The sequence below is a fragment of the Antechinus flavipes genome, chromosome 5, assembly GCF_016432865.1.
Source record: "Antechinus flavipes isolate AdamAnt ecotype Samford, QLD, Australia chromosome 5, AdamAnt_v2, whole genome shotgun sequence".
NCBI lineage: Eukaryota > Metazoa > Chordata > Mammalia > Dasyuromorphia > Dasyuridae > Antechinus > Antechinus flavipes.
The window spans coordinates 203,004,372-203,021,071 of record NC_067402.1 but is presented as its reverse complement, the minus strand read 5'-3'; the positions used below and the strand labels follow the sequence as shown (position 1 = coordinate 203,021,071).

At 37.7% G+C, this 16,700-nt stretch overlaps 1 protein-coding gene across 7 annotated transcripts in view; it reads right to left on the bottom strand.

Moving 5' to 3' along the window:
- The window catches only part of KIF21A (kinesin family member 21A), a 161,958-nt gene extending 146,607 nt beyond the window's left edge, over positions 1-15,351 (bottom strand). For all 7 annotated transcript variants that reach the window (XM_052000181.1, XM_052000184.1, XM_052000182.1 and 4 more), the window contains exon 1: positions 15,211-15,351. In XM_052000181.1, the coding sequence (XP_051856141.1) occupies positions 15,211-15,254 (44 nt within the window). In that variant the 5' untranslated portion in view covers positions 15,255-15,351. The remainder of the gene's footprint in view (positions 1-15,210) is intronic.
- Positions 15,352-16,700: the final 1,349 nt, after the last annotated feature.

Genomic DNA, 16,700 nt, shown 5'->3' with positions numbered 1-16,700 from the left:
TGAAGCTGGATGTTGTTAGAAATGTTGCCCTATAAATGCTACTGGGTTAGGTAACTGGAAAAAGACAGACATAGTTCATCTCTATTTTGAGTGATTTTTTTATTGTAATTGATAAAAACAAAATAAAATATAAATTTAAAAGTTTTCATATCATATCCCTTCCACACTGCTCTCAAAGAAACAAAAATAGCAATTTTGTAATCCCAGTAATCTAGCTCCACAGTAAGTGATATGGGATTACCAATTTTTCCTAATACTCAGAAACAGTTCTTCATAGTGACACATTATAGGAGGCAGAGACCTGAAAGTGGTCTCTCTTCCAGAGGGTTTTGATATACACTTTAATATTGATGACATAAAGCAGATTAGGTCAGATGGTACCAGAAAAACAGAATCCCTATGGTGGTCATAGGAATATTAAGGGCTAAGAAATCAATCCTATGAAAATTCAGGAGCCAAACCCATAGCTAAATTTGGGAGACTACCATGGGTAGAAAAAACCCTGTAAGATTTCAGGAATAGTCCAAAATAAGTGACTGACACTAACTTTCCACAAGCTAAGAAGGAAGCGCATGTTACCTGCCTAAATATATTGATGGTCTCCATTCACCAAGTCAGCCACAAGTTCTCCTCTTTCAGCTGGGATCCAGAAAAAGACTTCTGTCTTAGATTTAAAGCAGACTGTTCGGTCTGTTTGTGGAGGTCTCTATCCCTAAGGACAAGGCTGAATCAAGCTTTCAGCAAACAACAGAATAAGTGACTCTAAAATTTATTCATTCATTCATTCATTCATCCATTCAATTAAACAAACATTTATTAAGCACCTGCTAATTACCACATACTAAGCCAAGATCTGGATATAAAAAGAGACAAAATTCAGTTCCTATCATCAAGGAATTTAAAATTTAATGAGTAAGACAACATAAAAACAAACATATGCAAAACATATATATGGAGGAAATAATTATATATTATATAAAATACGAGGAGGAAATAATTAAAAGCAGAAAAACACTGGAATTAAGAGGGATTAAGGTTCTGGAATTCCAAATTTCCCAGAATAGCCCTTTGTATATCATCACTTTTGAGCAGCAGTTGTTTAACTATTACTGGGCCAGAGTTGCTAATGAACAGATGATGGGAAGTTATACAATCACCCTTTGTCCAGAAATGCCTATGATTTGGGTGATACAAGATTCCTGAAGAACACTGGTTTGCCTAATTTAACAATGGCTTTATCTACTATGAGAGACACATGTAAATACTCCAGCCCCTACTTCCCCTGGGAATCCCCTGGGAGCAAGTCTTCTCTAGGTTGGCTGGCATGGGAAAAATTCTTGGGGTATAAGGAAGAGAAAATATCCCTCTACATCGATTCCTGAAAAGGGACCATGTCTGGGACAGGGAAGACACAAGAATGGACAATCAAAAATTGATCAGGACCAATGAAGAAATTTTGTCAATGTTCCACTTTATACAGCTGTTTATAGAGCATAACTGCACCTGTAAGTGACATATGCTAAACAACTAATATCAGCAAATATAAGAACAGCCAAGATCAGGGAGTAGGTCCATTGCCAATATGGGTAATTGGGGTGATGCTGCCATATTGATCTCCCTAAAGACAAGGAAGCTATTTCTGCCCAATCGTCTTCCTGTACCAGTAAAACTGCTCTTTTAACACAAATCCTATTCAACTTGTTTCCACTGGTTAAAATAGTACTCTCCTATCTCAGAACAAGAAGTCTGCTCCTGCCAACCAACAACTGCATCATCTGGTACTTGACCACCCATATTAAATGAATGATTACATAGGAGCAATATCTATGATAAATCAATACCACTGCTCTCCAAGGAAAAAGTACAACTTTCCAGAAGATTTACTTGGAGAAATAGGATAACATGAGGGGAAAAAATAACACTTCCCCATTAGTTCTGCTTTATTCGTTATTATTACCTACATTTCAAATATGATATGATGAAAATATACAAAAAGCTATATAACATTTGCATGATGTACAGATTTTTACTTTGCTAAATTGATAGCAATTTCAATGAATTATATTTACCAATGGTTAAATTTTTTATCATTTAATCACAGAAATATGTATAGAAGAATTGCACATGTTTAACATATATTGGATGGGAGGGAATGGGGGGAGGAGGAAAAATTTGAAACGCAAAGTTTTACAAGAGAATGTTGAAAATTATCTATGCATATGCTTTGAAAATAAAAAGCTTTAATTAAAAATTGTTTTTTAACATTTTATCCACTGAATATCACCAGACTCTTTCTAAGTCACCATAGCAGTTAAGTAATCCAAATGTATTGTGGACAGGGGACCATGGAGAAAGTTAAGGGGGAAAAGAAGAAGAAAGGGTGCCTATTTATTGATATAGGGTCTTCCAACTGCCCAAATTGTCCCAAATAGTATAAAGAAGACTGGAGACAAAACCAGAGAATCCTATGCAATGTATGCAGGAAATTAAAGGACATATGGGTTCAGAGGGTGCTTTGTGCATGTTGCTAGTTGAAGTCAGGGACAGTAGGGACATTAATTTACAGCCTTTCTCCTTTTTCTCAATAATATCAAGTAATAAGACATAAGAAATAATATGAAATGAATAGTAATGAAATAATAATAATAATGTATCTTCATGAAAATATCTGCAGTAAGATAGCATTTATTCACATCCTCTATTGAAGCATTCCCACCTATAATTTTAGAAAATTTTCAAATATACAGGACAGTCCTCTACAGTGATAGAGGAAACATTTACAGAAATTCTGACAGAAGGAAGGAGAGAAGGTATTCATTTCCAAGTAAATTGCTACCTTTCTCTCAATATACATATTTCTCATTTGTCTATTTAATCTGTGTACTTGTTAAGTGGGGGGCTTGGGAAGGGAGAAGAAAGGAAAGGTGGAGAGCAAGCGTTAGTTTCAGGAGTTTAAGTACATAATACTCAATTAATAAAATAGCAAAATTAAAGTCATGTCAATGCATATGGGTTATTTTTTTTACCCTCATGCTTATTAAGTAACTGGTAGAGAAAAACATATTAAACGGTGTGGACTATATTGTAATTGTGTAAAAATAATCATCAAAACATTTATTGGAAGGTTAGAGGCAAGGAAGGGAATTGATGCAAAATAACTCTCAAAAGAGTTCTATTTAAAAGGTAAAGGAGAACTAAGAGTAAGAAGTCTTTTACTTTTAATTAAGACAATTAAATTCAATTCAAAAAGCTTTTACTAATCCCCAGTTAAGTTTAATGAACAGAGTGTAAAAAGAAAAAAACCAAAACAGTACCCCCCTAACTTACATTCTACCAGAGAGATAAAAACATTTACACCAAATTGAATACAACAATTTGAGAAAAAAGAAAAATAACAACTAAAGGATTCAGAAAGTCTTCCTGTAGGATGTTATACTTGAGATGAGCCTTGAAGAAAAGAATGGCATTTTGGTATTTGATATTAAATGGAAAAAAGGAAAAGATGTAACAACCTATGACTCACCGACAGATAATAGGAACCACCACTATAAAACTTTTTAGAATACAAGATCATTAAGAATTATGTCATATACAAAGTCTAGTGTACTTACTGTAATTTGGAATATGCCACATGTATAATCCATTAAGATCAAAGAGATAGTATAATGTAGTGAAAAGATGATAATAGTTGAAGTCAGAAAAGATTAGACTTTGAATTCTTGATTTGATACCTTACTCAACTATGTATGTCTCTAGCTCTCCCAAGTTCTTCTATATGGGAAGTACAATATTTGGACCATCTGCCTCACAGGTTTGTCGTAAAGCCCTCGCAAAACTTGAAACATCATAGAACTATGAGTTACAACAATTACGTATTTTATTATTCAACTAACAAAAAGTCAAACTCAATCCTTTTGATCCTATTAAAGTAAATGCCATTAAAGAACAAAGTTCCTTAGGATGATGAGTACCTTCATCAGTATAAGGTATGAGTGGCAGTCTCCAGAAATGTCTGAAGATCCCTAGGATGAAAGGATTTGGGTTTGGATCTTCATTTCTGATCATTTCTATCTATATAATCTTGGACAAGGCATTGAAATTATTTGAGCTTCATGAAAATTCATAGGCTCAGAGACCTAAATCTGAAAACGATCTTAAAGGCCAGCAAGTCTTTACAAATGAAGAAAATGATACTGAGAAAGATTAAGTTGCTTGTTCAGCTATCAAGTCAGCAGCAATGGGTTGGTCTAAACAATATCTAAAAATTACAGTGATTTGTGGAATAAACCTACTTGCTAATCCAACTTCACTATTAAAAATGTATTTTATAATAAAATTGATTAAATAAGAAGGCTACTGTGAAAGAACCTAATTCTTTAATTCAACTTTTCAGGAGTCTACAAAGATGAAACCCACTTAAAACATGGAAAGTTAAGAGTTTATAGTGAGATAGATTTAATAAACCAAACATCTGAAGAGATTCAAAATGACAGAATTTTTAATTTGGCTGATTGTTTTGCCTCTGGTGTTATAAAAGGGTTCCCATGTTTTCTTATTTAATATTTAATAGAAATATTTACAGAATCTCTGTGTAGATTCAAAAGTGTTTGAGTTTGTGTCTCAGCAGGTTGATAACATATAAACTGGGAAACAACTTTCCACTTAGGCTTATAACTCTGGGATATCCGAGTCTAGATCCTACTAGATGGTCAAATTCATGTATAGATATAAATTGTACCTATGCCTATTACTATTGATTTTATTTTTTTATAAGACATTTCAGAAGCAGCTTTAAAAGATTTTCTCTATTGCCTTCCTCCTAAAATACTGAAAAAGTAATTATATTCTTTATTTACTTATCATAAATACCTGTGATTGCTATTACACCACCATCTGTTTCTTGTAAATAAAACATTGCAATTTTCAAAGCCATATATGTAAATGGTTCTTTGAAAATGGATCTATTTTTATATTTTGAATGGTATTGTTTTTCAAATAAAGATGAAATCATGAGAAAAAAATTTTTGTTAGTATGATTGCTTTTTAGAACTTGCTAATTAACCCTGGAGAACAAAATGTTACACAAGCACAAGAAATGAGAGTATTGAAGAAAGAGATGGCTAATCACGCAGAGTAATGAAAGAAAGAGGCATAATTACCTTCTCCTGCACCCTACAATTGCCAATACCAGGAATATCTAGCATTCCCAGAAGCAGAATATCCAAAAAATTTAAAGTTTTCAACATACTTCACATCTTATTATTCGAATAGGAACTAAAGTACAACTGGATAATGATTTTGAAGCAATACTCTAAAACATTACTTTCTCTAACAGTACACACAGTCATAGGTCACAATATTGCCTTTCTCATCCTATGGAATAACTTACAACTCCTTTCTTAGCTAGATATAATCATAATGACATGCTGAACTACACAATATTCTCTAAGTTTCTGAATTGCTGGAACAAGAGGAGAACTGGATAAGTTCTCAATGAGAAAAGAGAATAAAGGTTTTTGGAAGCCCAAAGAAGGACAAATGAACAACTAGGAAGTCTCAGTAAGACCTTAGATATTATCTAGTCTCTTATCTGATAAATGAGGAATTTGAAGATAAGAAATGTTAATGACAGCATATTTTGTACAGTGCATGGCAAATCTTAAAGCAGAATATAAAAGCTATTATTAACAGTATTACTACTGATGCTGCTGCTATTACTACTACTACTACCAGCACCATACCATTACCCAGTGTCATATAGCTAACTGATCAAACAGTAAATATCCTAGAGTAGAATGTATAGTGGATTTTAAATGAGAGTTAATGAGAAGATCTAAAGTTAAATCCTGGCATAGATCCTTATCAGAACAAAATGTTTAACATTTTTTTGAATCTCAGTTTTCTCACTTTTTTAAAATAAAGTTAAATATTTGCACTATCTGCCTTCTAGGGTCAGCTAAATGGCAAAATGAATAAAGTGCTGGGTCTGAAGTCAGAAAGACTAAAGACATTTACTTACTGTTATAATTTGGAGAAACTTCTGTCTAACTCAGTTTCTTCTCTGCAACTCAGCCCAGTGTCTAAAAAAGTGTTTTATAAATTCCTGTTCCTTTTCGGTCTCCCACCCATTTAGGAGACCTTATAGCACCACAGAACTGTGAAACAAATTCAAGGAATAACTATATTAAGCCCTCATTATGGATAAGGCCTGCTTCTAGACTCTGACAATACAATACAAACAAACAAATGTAGCCACCGTTCTTGTCCCTCTCAATCACTGCTTGTAGTAAGGAAGGGGTTCTGAAGACAGCCATGATTTCCTCTCTGATTCTGGAGGTAGGCTGGTGAATAAAGGGCTGCCGTTTTCAGGCCTGTGTTATGGGCCAGAACTCTGAACTTGAAACAAATTCAGTGGAATTGAGAGAGACCATGGTTGTTTAGCAGGGTGCTTAACAGCTCTCTAGCTCAGTACATACTTAGTACTTACTAAGATTCACACCTGTGATGAGAGAGGATGTAAGCTCAGACCAGCTCAGCCAGACTCAGAACTGGAAGACAGAGCCCGTGGTGGCGGTCCTCCTACCTCCCCCACAGAAACCAAGACACATTCAGGAGGGCCTCGAGAAGCTGGCAGAGGCAGAGAACCCGAAGGGCTGGGGGCAGGAGCTCAGGCTCTCGGAACCAAGGAGAGAGCTACGCCTCTAAGGAGGCTAACCCGGCCCCAGGAAAGGAGACAAGACTTTAATACCTGGCTACTCATGTGGGGTTACTGAACTGAAATGGAGTCTGCTCCCAAAGACCCCAAGGAAACCGAACCAAGAGAACACCACTCTGGAGGAATATCATCTGGGGTGGGGAGACACTTTTCCCACTACGTGAGGCCTGAGGTGAGGCAGACCCACAGCAGGGGAGACAATGTCAGAGGAGAAAAGGGAGTGAGCAGGAGAGATGGTCATAGGTGCTGGTGAGAGAAGCGTCCAAGATCCGGGATACCTAGTTTCGAGCTATAGGAAGAGTGTGGGATTCTAGAGAGTCTAAGCAAAATTAGGACTTGGAAAGGTTGGTGGGCAGGAAGTGGGAGAGAGGGAGATAATCATAAACAAATGAACTTCAAAAGTGTTTGAGTTTGTGTCTCAGCAGGTTGATAACATATAAACTGGGAAACAACCTTTCCACTTAGGCTTATAACGAGTCTAGATCCTACTAGATGGTCAAATTCATGTATAGATATAAATTGTACCTATGCCTATTACTATTGATTTTATTTTTTATAAGACATTTCAGAAGCAGCTTTAAAAGATTTTCTCTATTGCCTTCCTCCTAAAATGCTGAAAAAGTAATTATATTCTTTATTTACTTATCATAAATACCTGTGATTGCTATTACACCACCACCTGTTTCTTGTAAATAAAACATTGCAATTTTCAAAGCCATATGTAAATGGTTCTTTGAAAATGGATCTATTTCTATATTTTGAATGGTATTGTTTTTCAAATAAAGATGAAATCATGAGAAAAAAATTTTTGTTAGTATGATTGCTTTTTAGAACTTGCTAATTAACCCTGGAGAACAAAATGTTACACAAGCACAAGAAATGAGAGTATTGAAGAAAGAGATGGCTAATCACACAGAGTAATGAAAGAAAGAGGCATAATTACCTTCTCCTGCACCCTACAATTGCCAATACCAGGAATATCTAGCATTCCCAGAAGCAGAATATCCAAAAAATTTAAAGTTTTCAACATACTTCACATCTTATTATTCGAATAGGAACTAAAGTACAACTGGATAATGATTTTGAAGTAATACTCTAAAACATTACTTTCTCTAACAGTACACACAGTCATAGGTCACAATATTGCCTTTCTCATCCTATGGAATAACTTACAACTCCTTTCTTAGCTAGATATAATCATAATGACATGCTGAACTACACAATATTCTCTAAGTTTCTGAATTGCTGGAACAAGAGGAGAACTGGATAAGTTCTCAATGAGAAAAGAGAATAAAGGTTTTTGGAAGCCCAAAGAAGGACAAATGAACAACTAGGAAGTCTCAGTAAGACCTTAGATATTATCTAGTCTCTTATCTGATAAATGAGGAATTTGAAGATAAGAAATGTTAATGACAGCATATTTTGTACAGTGCATGGCAAATCTTAAAGCAGAATATAAAGGCTATTATTAATAGTATTACTACTGATGCTGCTGCTATTACTACTACTACTACCAGCACCATACCATTACCCAGTGTCATATAGCTAACTGATCAAACAGTAAATATCCTAGAGTAGAATGTATAGTGGATTTTAAATGAGATTTAATGAGAAGATCTAAAGTTAAATCCTGGCATAGATCCTTATCAGAACAAAATGTTTAACATTTTTTTGAATCTCAGTTTTCTCACTTTTTTAAAATAAAGTTAAATATTTGCACTATCTGCCTTCTAGGGTCAGCTAAATGGCAAAATGAATAAAGTGCTGGGTCTGAAGTCAGAAAGACTAAAGACATTTACTTACTGTTATAATTTGGAGAAACTTCTGTCTAACTCAGTTTCTTCTCTGCAACTCAGCCCAGTGTCTAAAAAAGTGTTTTATAAATTCCTGTTCCTTTTCGGTCTCCCACCCATTTAGGAGACCTTATAGCACCACAGAACTGTGAAACAAATTCAAGGAATAACTGTATTAAGTCCTCATTATGGATAAGGCCTGCTTCTAGACTCTGACAATACAATACAAACAAACAAATGTAGCCACCGTTCTTGTCCCTCTCAATCACTGCTTGTAGTAAGGAAGGGGTTCTGAAGACAGCCATGATTTCCTCTCTGATTCTGGAGGTAGGCTGGTGAATAAGGGGCTGCCGTTTTCAGGCCTGTGTTATGGGCCAGAACTCTGAACTTGAAACAAATTCAGTGGAATTGAGAGAGACCATGGTTGTTTAGCAGGGTGCTTAACAGCTCTCTAGCTCAGTACGTACTTAGTACTTACTAAGATTCACACCTGTGATGAGAGAGGATGTAAGCTCAGACCAGCTCAGCCAGACTCAGAACTGGAAGACAGAGCCCGTGGTGGCGGTCCTCCTACCTCCCCCACAGAAACCAAGACACATTCAGGAGGGCCTCGAGAAGCTGGCAGAGGCAGAGAACCCGAAGGGCTGGGGGCAGGAGCTCAGGCTCTCGGAACCAAGGAGAGAGCTACGCCTCTAAGGAGGCTAACCCGGCCCCAGGAAAGGAGACAAGACTTTAATACCTGGCTACTCATGTGGGGTTACTGAACTGAAATGGAGTCTGCTCCCAAAGACCCCAAGGAAACCGAACCAAGAGAACACCACTCTGGAGGAATATCATCTGGGGTGGGGAGACACTTTTCCCACTACGTGAGGCCTGAGGTGAGGCAGACCCACAGCAGGGGAGACAATGTCAGAGGAGAAAAGGGAGTGAGCAGGAGAGATGGGTCATAGGTGCTGGTGAGAGAAGCGTCCAAGATCCGGGATACCTAGTTTCGAGCTATAGGAAGAGTGTGGGATTCTAGAGAGTCTAAGCAAAATTAGGACTTGGAAAGGTTGGTGGGGAGGAAGTGGGAGAGAGGGAGATAATCATAAACAAATGAACTTCAAAACATGTGAAGTATTTAAAATGGTAGTTGTTGTTCAGTTATTTCAGTCATGTCTAACTCGCCATGACCCCATCTGGGATCTTGTGGATAGAGAGGCTGGACTGGTCTGCCATTTCCATTTCACTTTACAGATGAGGAACTGAGGCAGACCGGGATAAGTGACTTGTCCAGGATCACATCGCTAGTCTGAGGTCTTTCCCATTTCCTGACTTCAGGTCCAGCACTCTATCCATTGCATCATTAATTTGCTTAACTTGAAGTGGAGACCTAATTTTTAAAAAATTCATTAAGATATTATCCACAGAAAAACTAGGGCAATTAGGTGGCACAGGGCATAGAGGGCTGTGCCTAAGTAAGAAAGACCCGAGTTCAAATTTCACCTCAGGCATTTTATAGCTATATGACCTTAGACAAATCACTTTAACTTTGTCTCAGTTTCATCAACACTAAAGCAGGATAATAGCATTTAGCTCCCAGGGTTGTTGTGAGGATCAAAATGTTTTACGAAGCACTTAGCATATAGTATGCTAAACAGCATGTAATAAGTGCTACATAAATGTTAGCTGCTATTATTATTATACCAAACTCAAATTCTTTTTTGAACAAGAAATATGTTAATAATAAATAGTTTTTAAATAATAAAGTGGCTTTTTCAGCATATAAAATTTCTCTTTATATGTGCTGTATTCTCAGGCACACACAGTCAATGAGTAAGTAGCATATCTCCTCTTAACTCTGAAAATAATATGACAAAATGGCATGTCTAATTGACAGAAAATACTACGACCAGCAAATGTTTACAGTCATTGTCAAAGCTACAAAGCCATTTGCAAAAAATTAGCCATAAGAAAAACTGTTACAAGAGAAAAGTGTTACTGGGTTTCTTCTGGGGGAAGTGGACAAAGTAAGGCAAATTATGAGAGACTGCCTAATTGCTGGTTTAACTGCCAAAACATTTTCAAACTTCACTGAACTGGAATTTCTGGTGCATCCTTCCCTACACCATAATTATGCCCCCAAAATATCAACCAATTAGCATGCAAGAAGGTATAAGGTTAAGAAATAGTATGAAAACATTAAGGAAACATTTCCAGTTTGAAAATTATATATAAATAAATACTGTAGGAATCAAAAAAAATTCTCATTCACTTATGTTATAATTTCATTTCCTATCTTCATTTTTTAAATCATTTTCAACTGGATCTCCTAACAGTTCAATTTTATTATCTTTTTTCGCCCACATGAACATTAAGTCAAATGATCTGTTAAACAACAAAAACTAAACTAAAATGACCTAGGGAAATGTCCATTTAAAATACAAACAAGCACATCCCCTAGTAAAGTAAGAATCTTTTGATGATGCTAACATTTGTGGTCAGACTCCCAATTTGCCAATTAGCCATTTCCGTCTCCAATGTGCCCCCACTTTACAGATGAGACAAATGGAGGGCAAGGGATAACCAATTATTAAGTGTTTGAAGCCAAATCTGAAATCAGGGCTTCCTGGCTCCGGGCCCAGTACTGCACCAGTTTGTATACAACCACCCTATAAAATCTGAAATTCAGGTGTGTTACCATTACAATTTTACTTATCAAGTAATTTCTCTGAAGTCACACATCTAATAAATAAGTCTTACCTAAACAAACAAACAAAAATTTCCCCAAACAAAATCCAGAGTTCAAAACAGGAGAACTAATGATTCTAAAAGCCTTAGTTTTGAAAAAAAAATTTTTTTTCTTTGCTGAGGCAATTGGGGTTAAGTAACTTGCCCAGGGTCACGCAGCTAGGAAGTGTTAAATGTCCGAGGCCACATTTGAACTAGGGTCCTCCTGACTTCAGGGCTGGTGCTCTATCCACTGTGCCACCTAGCTGCCCCTGAAATGTATTTTAATCATATTTTTAATTACTTAAAAGAAAGCCACAATCTGCTCATCTGTAAAATGAGAAAGCTGGATTAGAATCTCCAGATTTCCTTCCACCTATAAATCCTATAATAAAAGATCCTAATATCTCTATTTGGGAAGCCCTTCACTCATTAGCACAGTTTAAGTCGATATTCGGTGGATTTATGATCTTATCAATATGGGTAGTTCTTCCATTTGGTGAAGATTCGAACCCATCCATCCAGGTCTCATTCTCTGTGTCCATATTCTGTCTCCAAATTCTTCACAGAGAATTCATCCAATGGAACCTTTCATGGAAAATTTTACAAAATGAAAATATCTTGAAAACATTTTGACATCATTTAACAGAAATCTGTTAAGATTAAGTGGCACAGTGTGTAGAGTGCCAGCTCTGGAGTCAACAAGAATCATCTTCCAAAGATCAAATCTGGTCTCAGAAATTTACCAACTGTGTGACCCTGGCAAATCACTTTACCCTATTTGCCTCAGTTTCCTCATCTATAAAATGAAATGCAGAAGGAAATAACAAACCACTTTAGTTTTCTTATCAAGAGAACCCCAAATGAAGTCACAAATGTTGAGCACAACTTTAAATGGCTAAACAAGACTAAACAGTTCAATGTTGTTTTTTTTTTTTTCTTTTGAAAAAAATACCTTCAAAAGGCTATTTTTCTCTGGAAAGATCAATTTGATTATGTAAAAAATTCACCAAAGGAAAGTACTTTCTGAAATTAAATATTTTATCTGAAAGTTCCTTATCAGAAAAAATATACTCCAAATTAGCAATCTTTTTATCATTTTTCTTCATAAAAATTTTTGTCAAGTTATATAAACTTAAAGATGAGGGGAGGGAGTGAACCAAACTCTAATAGCATTATACCTTAATATATAATATAGCCTTAAAATCAAATATTTAATACCTATTAAAATTAAACCTACGTTGTAGGTTTAGATTAATAAATCATACCTGCAAAGCTTAATAGGTCATTTAAATAATTTATTAAAATTAAAACTAGTGTGCATTTTATAAAATTCAAATTAGGTTCAAGGATATATATTCTTAACTCCTGAACCAAGAAGAAAACAGCAATTTCTTCTGCATCTGATTTTTTTTCCTGCTCCTGGCATATTTTTGGAGTTGACATCTCTTAGGGAATATGTCATATCCTTAGGAAAAATAAAGTCAACTTCAATGAGTCAGTCCTATGAGGACAAGAATAAGGCACGATTCCTAATAAAGTCCAAAGTTTTAATTATATTATAGCAGGGTGGGGGAAGGGGGCCTCATTTGTGAGTTCCTTATGTCAATGAAATAAATCCTGTTGATATTACCCATTATCTTATCAGATACTTTTTTTTCACAATATATTGTTTTTATTCAGTTAATCACACTGTCACTTTCAACATGCGCCTTTATTTTTCTCTTTTTCAATTGTCAAGTAGTCCAGATGGGGTGAAGTACGGGATATGTGATGGGAGAAGTATAAGGTAAAGCTGGAAACAGATTCTAAAGTGTGCTAAAAGTCAAACTAAAGATTTTGTACTTTAGTTGTATATAATAGGAATATACTAGGCAGAAGAGTGGAATGGTCTTAGCACAACTATTCTATTCTAAACCTCTCTTCCTCCCATCTTGAGAGGGACTAAACCTGTGATTACTTTATAAGAGGATCAACCAGTTGGAGAAATTGTGCAGATTAGCACTTCTCTTCAACTTATATACATGTCATTGACAGGTAAGTAGAGCTCTGAGAAGTTAAGTGACTCAGGTCAACTCTCCATCCATCATAGTATGATGCTTCCATAATAAATAGTTTAAAAAGCCAAAAGGGATGTGGTAGTTAGAAAGAAAAAAGAATAATACACTATTGATTTGGGTTCTCTATTATTTATTACCTGTATGACTTTGGACAGACTCTCTCTGGGCCTTAATTTATTCACCTATAAAATAAGGTTGTTAGAACATAGAATCATAGATTTAGAGTTGGAGGAAGCATCAGAAGCCATCAATTCTGACCTCTCATTTTATAAATGAGGCCCCAGAGATTAAAGGACTTGCCCAATATGGCTGGTAAGCATTAGATTGAAGTTGAAGGTCCTCAGACCCAAAAGTCAGCATTCTTTCCTTTGCCCCATGCTAGCTCTCCTTCTAGTCTAATGAGACTAGTTTTCTTACAGTCAATTAAGACTAAGACTAAGACAACATTCTATGCTTCAAAGAACCAAGATAATACAAATATACAAGCAGTACCATGTAGGAAGCAACAGCTGACTGCATTAGAACTTCAAAATAACTATTCACATCCCAAAAATAAAAATGATGTGGGTTATTTTTAACCATTAAAAACTAAAGATTATGACTATTAACTACAATTTTTCCAACTTAAAAATGCTGTCATAGAAATGCTACTTCTATACAAATAATTGAAGTTAGAATTTTAAGTTTTCAAGAAACTATGAATTATACATGGATAATCACTCTTTACATCTCTGACATAGTACATTTGCCTTCTAAAACTGCATATATATCAAAATAATATATGTAGATGTTTAATCTCACATGAGGTATCTTGTAGATGGATTTTTATTACTCCTGAAGACAAAAAGGACACAGGAGAGAATACTAGTACTTAGCTAAACTAATGCATTTGTTCCACCCTGAAGACTTCATTAAATTTTCAAGCGGTTGTACAATGATGTTGCAATTTTCCATAAACACAACTGTTATATCTTTGCTTCCACAGAATAAGTGAAACTCTACAACATCTGATAAAGGTTATGCATTCTCTTAGAATTTGCTGACCAAAGTGTGGTTTGATAAAGGTTTTATGGTCTCAAAACTGTTCACTAAATATCTTACAGAATTTAAATATTGTTTTGGAACCACTATTTAATTTCAGGATGTTTCATTGATTCAGAATAGCCACCTATTTAATCTCTCTACTCCTTGAAGAGATCATAATTTTCTTCTGGTTGTTCCACAAGAATTAGAATAGTTCCAACACAGTGTTTCACAGAACACCCATATGCGTTCTAAGTAGGTTAGACACATACACAAAGAAAATAAACAAAAACCTCCCAGGCTTATCTGAGTTCTTTCAAAAGCTCAATAAAGCCTGTGGATACTTTGAGTGAGTTACTCAATAATGGAGAGGGCCTTTCAGAATCTGTTTTTTGCTTCACAAAAATTTATACACGCATGACAGTCCGTAATCATGAAAATAACACCAGAGCCTAAAAGGGAGACCCAGTCTACCACGCCAAGCAGGACAGGCAGTCGCCAAGGGCAGCCAAACATTTAGTGATTGTCCATTGTGTGGCTTGAGGGTGGGAGGAGGGAGAAGAGAGAAATGTACTTGTCTCCGTGTGAAAACAGACACCACAGCTCGGGCGCCGCAGCCACCTGCGAGATGTGGGAGCCCAGAACGTGCGTCCCCGCGCCTGTGCGGGGTGCGGGGGGCACACAAGCACACGCAGAGATTCGCACCGGAGCGGGTTAAGAGGTAGGAGAGATGACGGAGTTTCATCTCCATAGCCCCGAGCACCAGCCTCTCCTGCACTGGTCACAAACAGGCGCCTGACATGGCCGGGGCAGACCCGTGGGCTCGGCGGGAATTTCGTGGCACAATAAACTGCACTGACATCCCGCGACCTCCCCCCACGGAGCGCGCAACACTGAGCCGCCTCCTTACCTGACCGCCACCCGCACGGAGCTCTCATCCTGGGCGCCCCACATGCTCCCGGTGCCCCGCGCCGGGCCGGGGTCGGCGGCGAGCGACGAGGGCGGCTCACGCGCTCCGGGCCTCCGCTGCCCTGTGGCACCGCGGGAGGGAGGGGGCCTCGCGGCTCAGGGCGGAGATGAGAGACGGGAGGCGGGGGCCGGAGGCGGGAGGAGGAGGAGGCCACGGCTCACCTCCAAAACGCTCCTGCCATGTTGGGCGACTGAATGGAAAGGTGGCGGCCCCGAGAAACGGGAGGAGGTGGAGAGTGATTCACCAACCACTCGATCCGAGGCCGCCCCTCTCGTCCCGGAGGAGCTAAAGCTTAAATGGATGGCAGGCCGGCTCTCCACCTCCCCGGGAGCCCTCCTGACCCAGCCCGCGGCCCGCCCCCTTCTCTCGCGGTCCTGCCTGCGGCCTCCCAGCAGGCGTGGCTCCGGCTCGTCCTGGTCCTTCAGGTTCCCGGCTCCGCAATGCGTCAGGAGCTGCAGCCTGCTCCCACCCGCCCTCCTTTCCCACGCCCTGCTCTGTGGGCTCTGCGAGCCCTGGGGAAACCTGCTCACGGACACTCGCCCTCTCTTCCCATCCCTGAATCTAGTGTTCGAAAGTAGGCTCGCAGCTTCCAGTTCAGTCTTTGTTCTCATCCATTACCTTAATAACGTTCTCCCCACCTAGCCTTGAAACATCTCCCCGCCCCAGCCCTCCCCGCTTTTCCAAACCCAACCCTCATTTACTAAAAAGCCTTTCTGCCTGGCAAGTGCTTTCATTGTCCATTAAACTCTGCTCTCTGGTTTTTTAATCAGTTACCGCGTGTAGCATTCGGGGATAAATGGAAAATTATCCACTTTGAGAGGCCTTAAATTACACTTAAATCAATTACTAGTTACTAATATAAGCCTTGCATCTGCGGATGGCTGTAATTCCCAGAACTGTTATTTTCATGATGCGGTAAAATTATTTTCCATCAAATTCTATAAACCCCAGGGATTTATCAAGCACCTAACATCTTTGTCTTTGGATATTAATTATATTTTGCTTCCATAAACCCTTTTTTGTTGTTCAGTTGTGTTGAGACTCGTCCTGATCCCCTTTTGGCAAAGATAGTGGAGTGGTTCCCTATATCTTTCTCATCTTATAGATGAGAAAACTGAGGCAAACAAGGTAAAAAAACTTACCCAAGTTCGTACAGCTACTCTGAGGCCAGATGAGTCTACCTGACTCTAGGCCTGGCACGGTCCATCTCTAGCTATCCCTTCGTTTAGTTTTGGGTTTTGTTTTAGAAATTGCTTTTTTAGCTTTATCACAATGTATCATTTCTGAAACATTATAATCACTACAAATAAAGGTATATAGCAAAATCCAATAGATGAAAAATTGGCGGTATCCAAATAAATGCTATATCCAAAGTACAGGCTGTCTATAATTACAAACAAAATATAAAGCAGCAGATATGTAGAATAGAT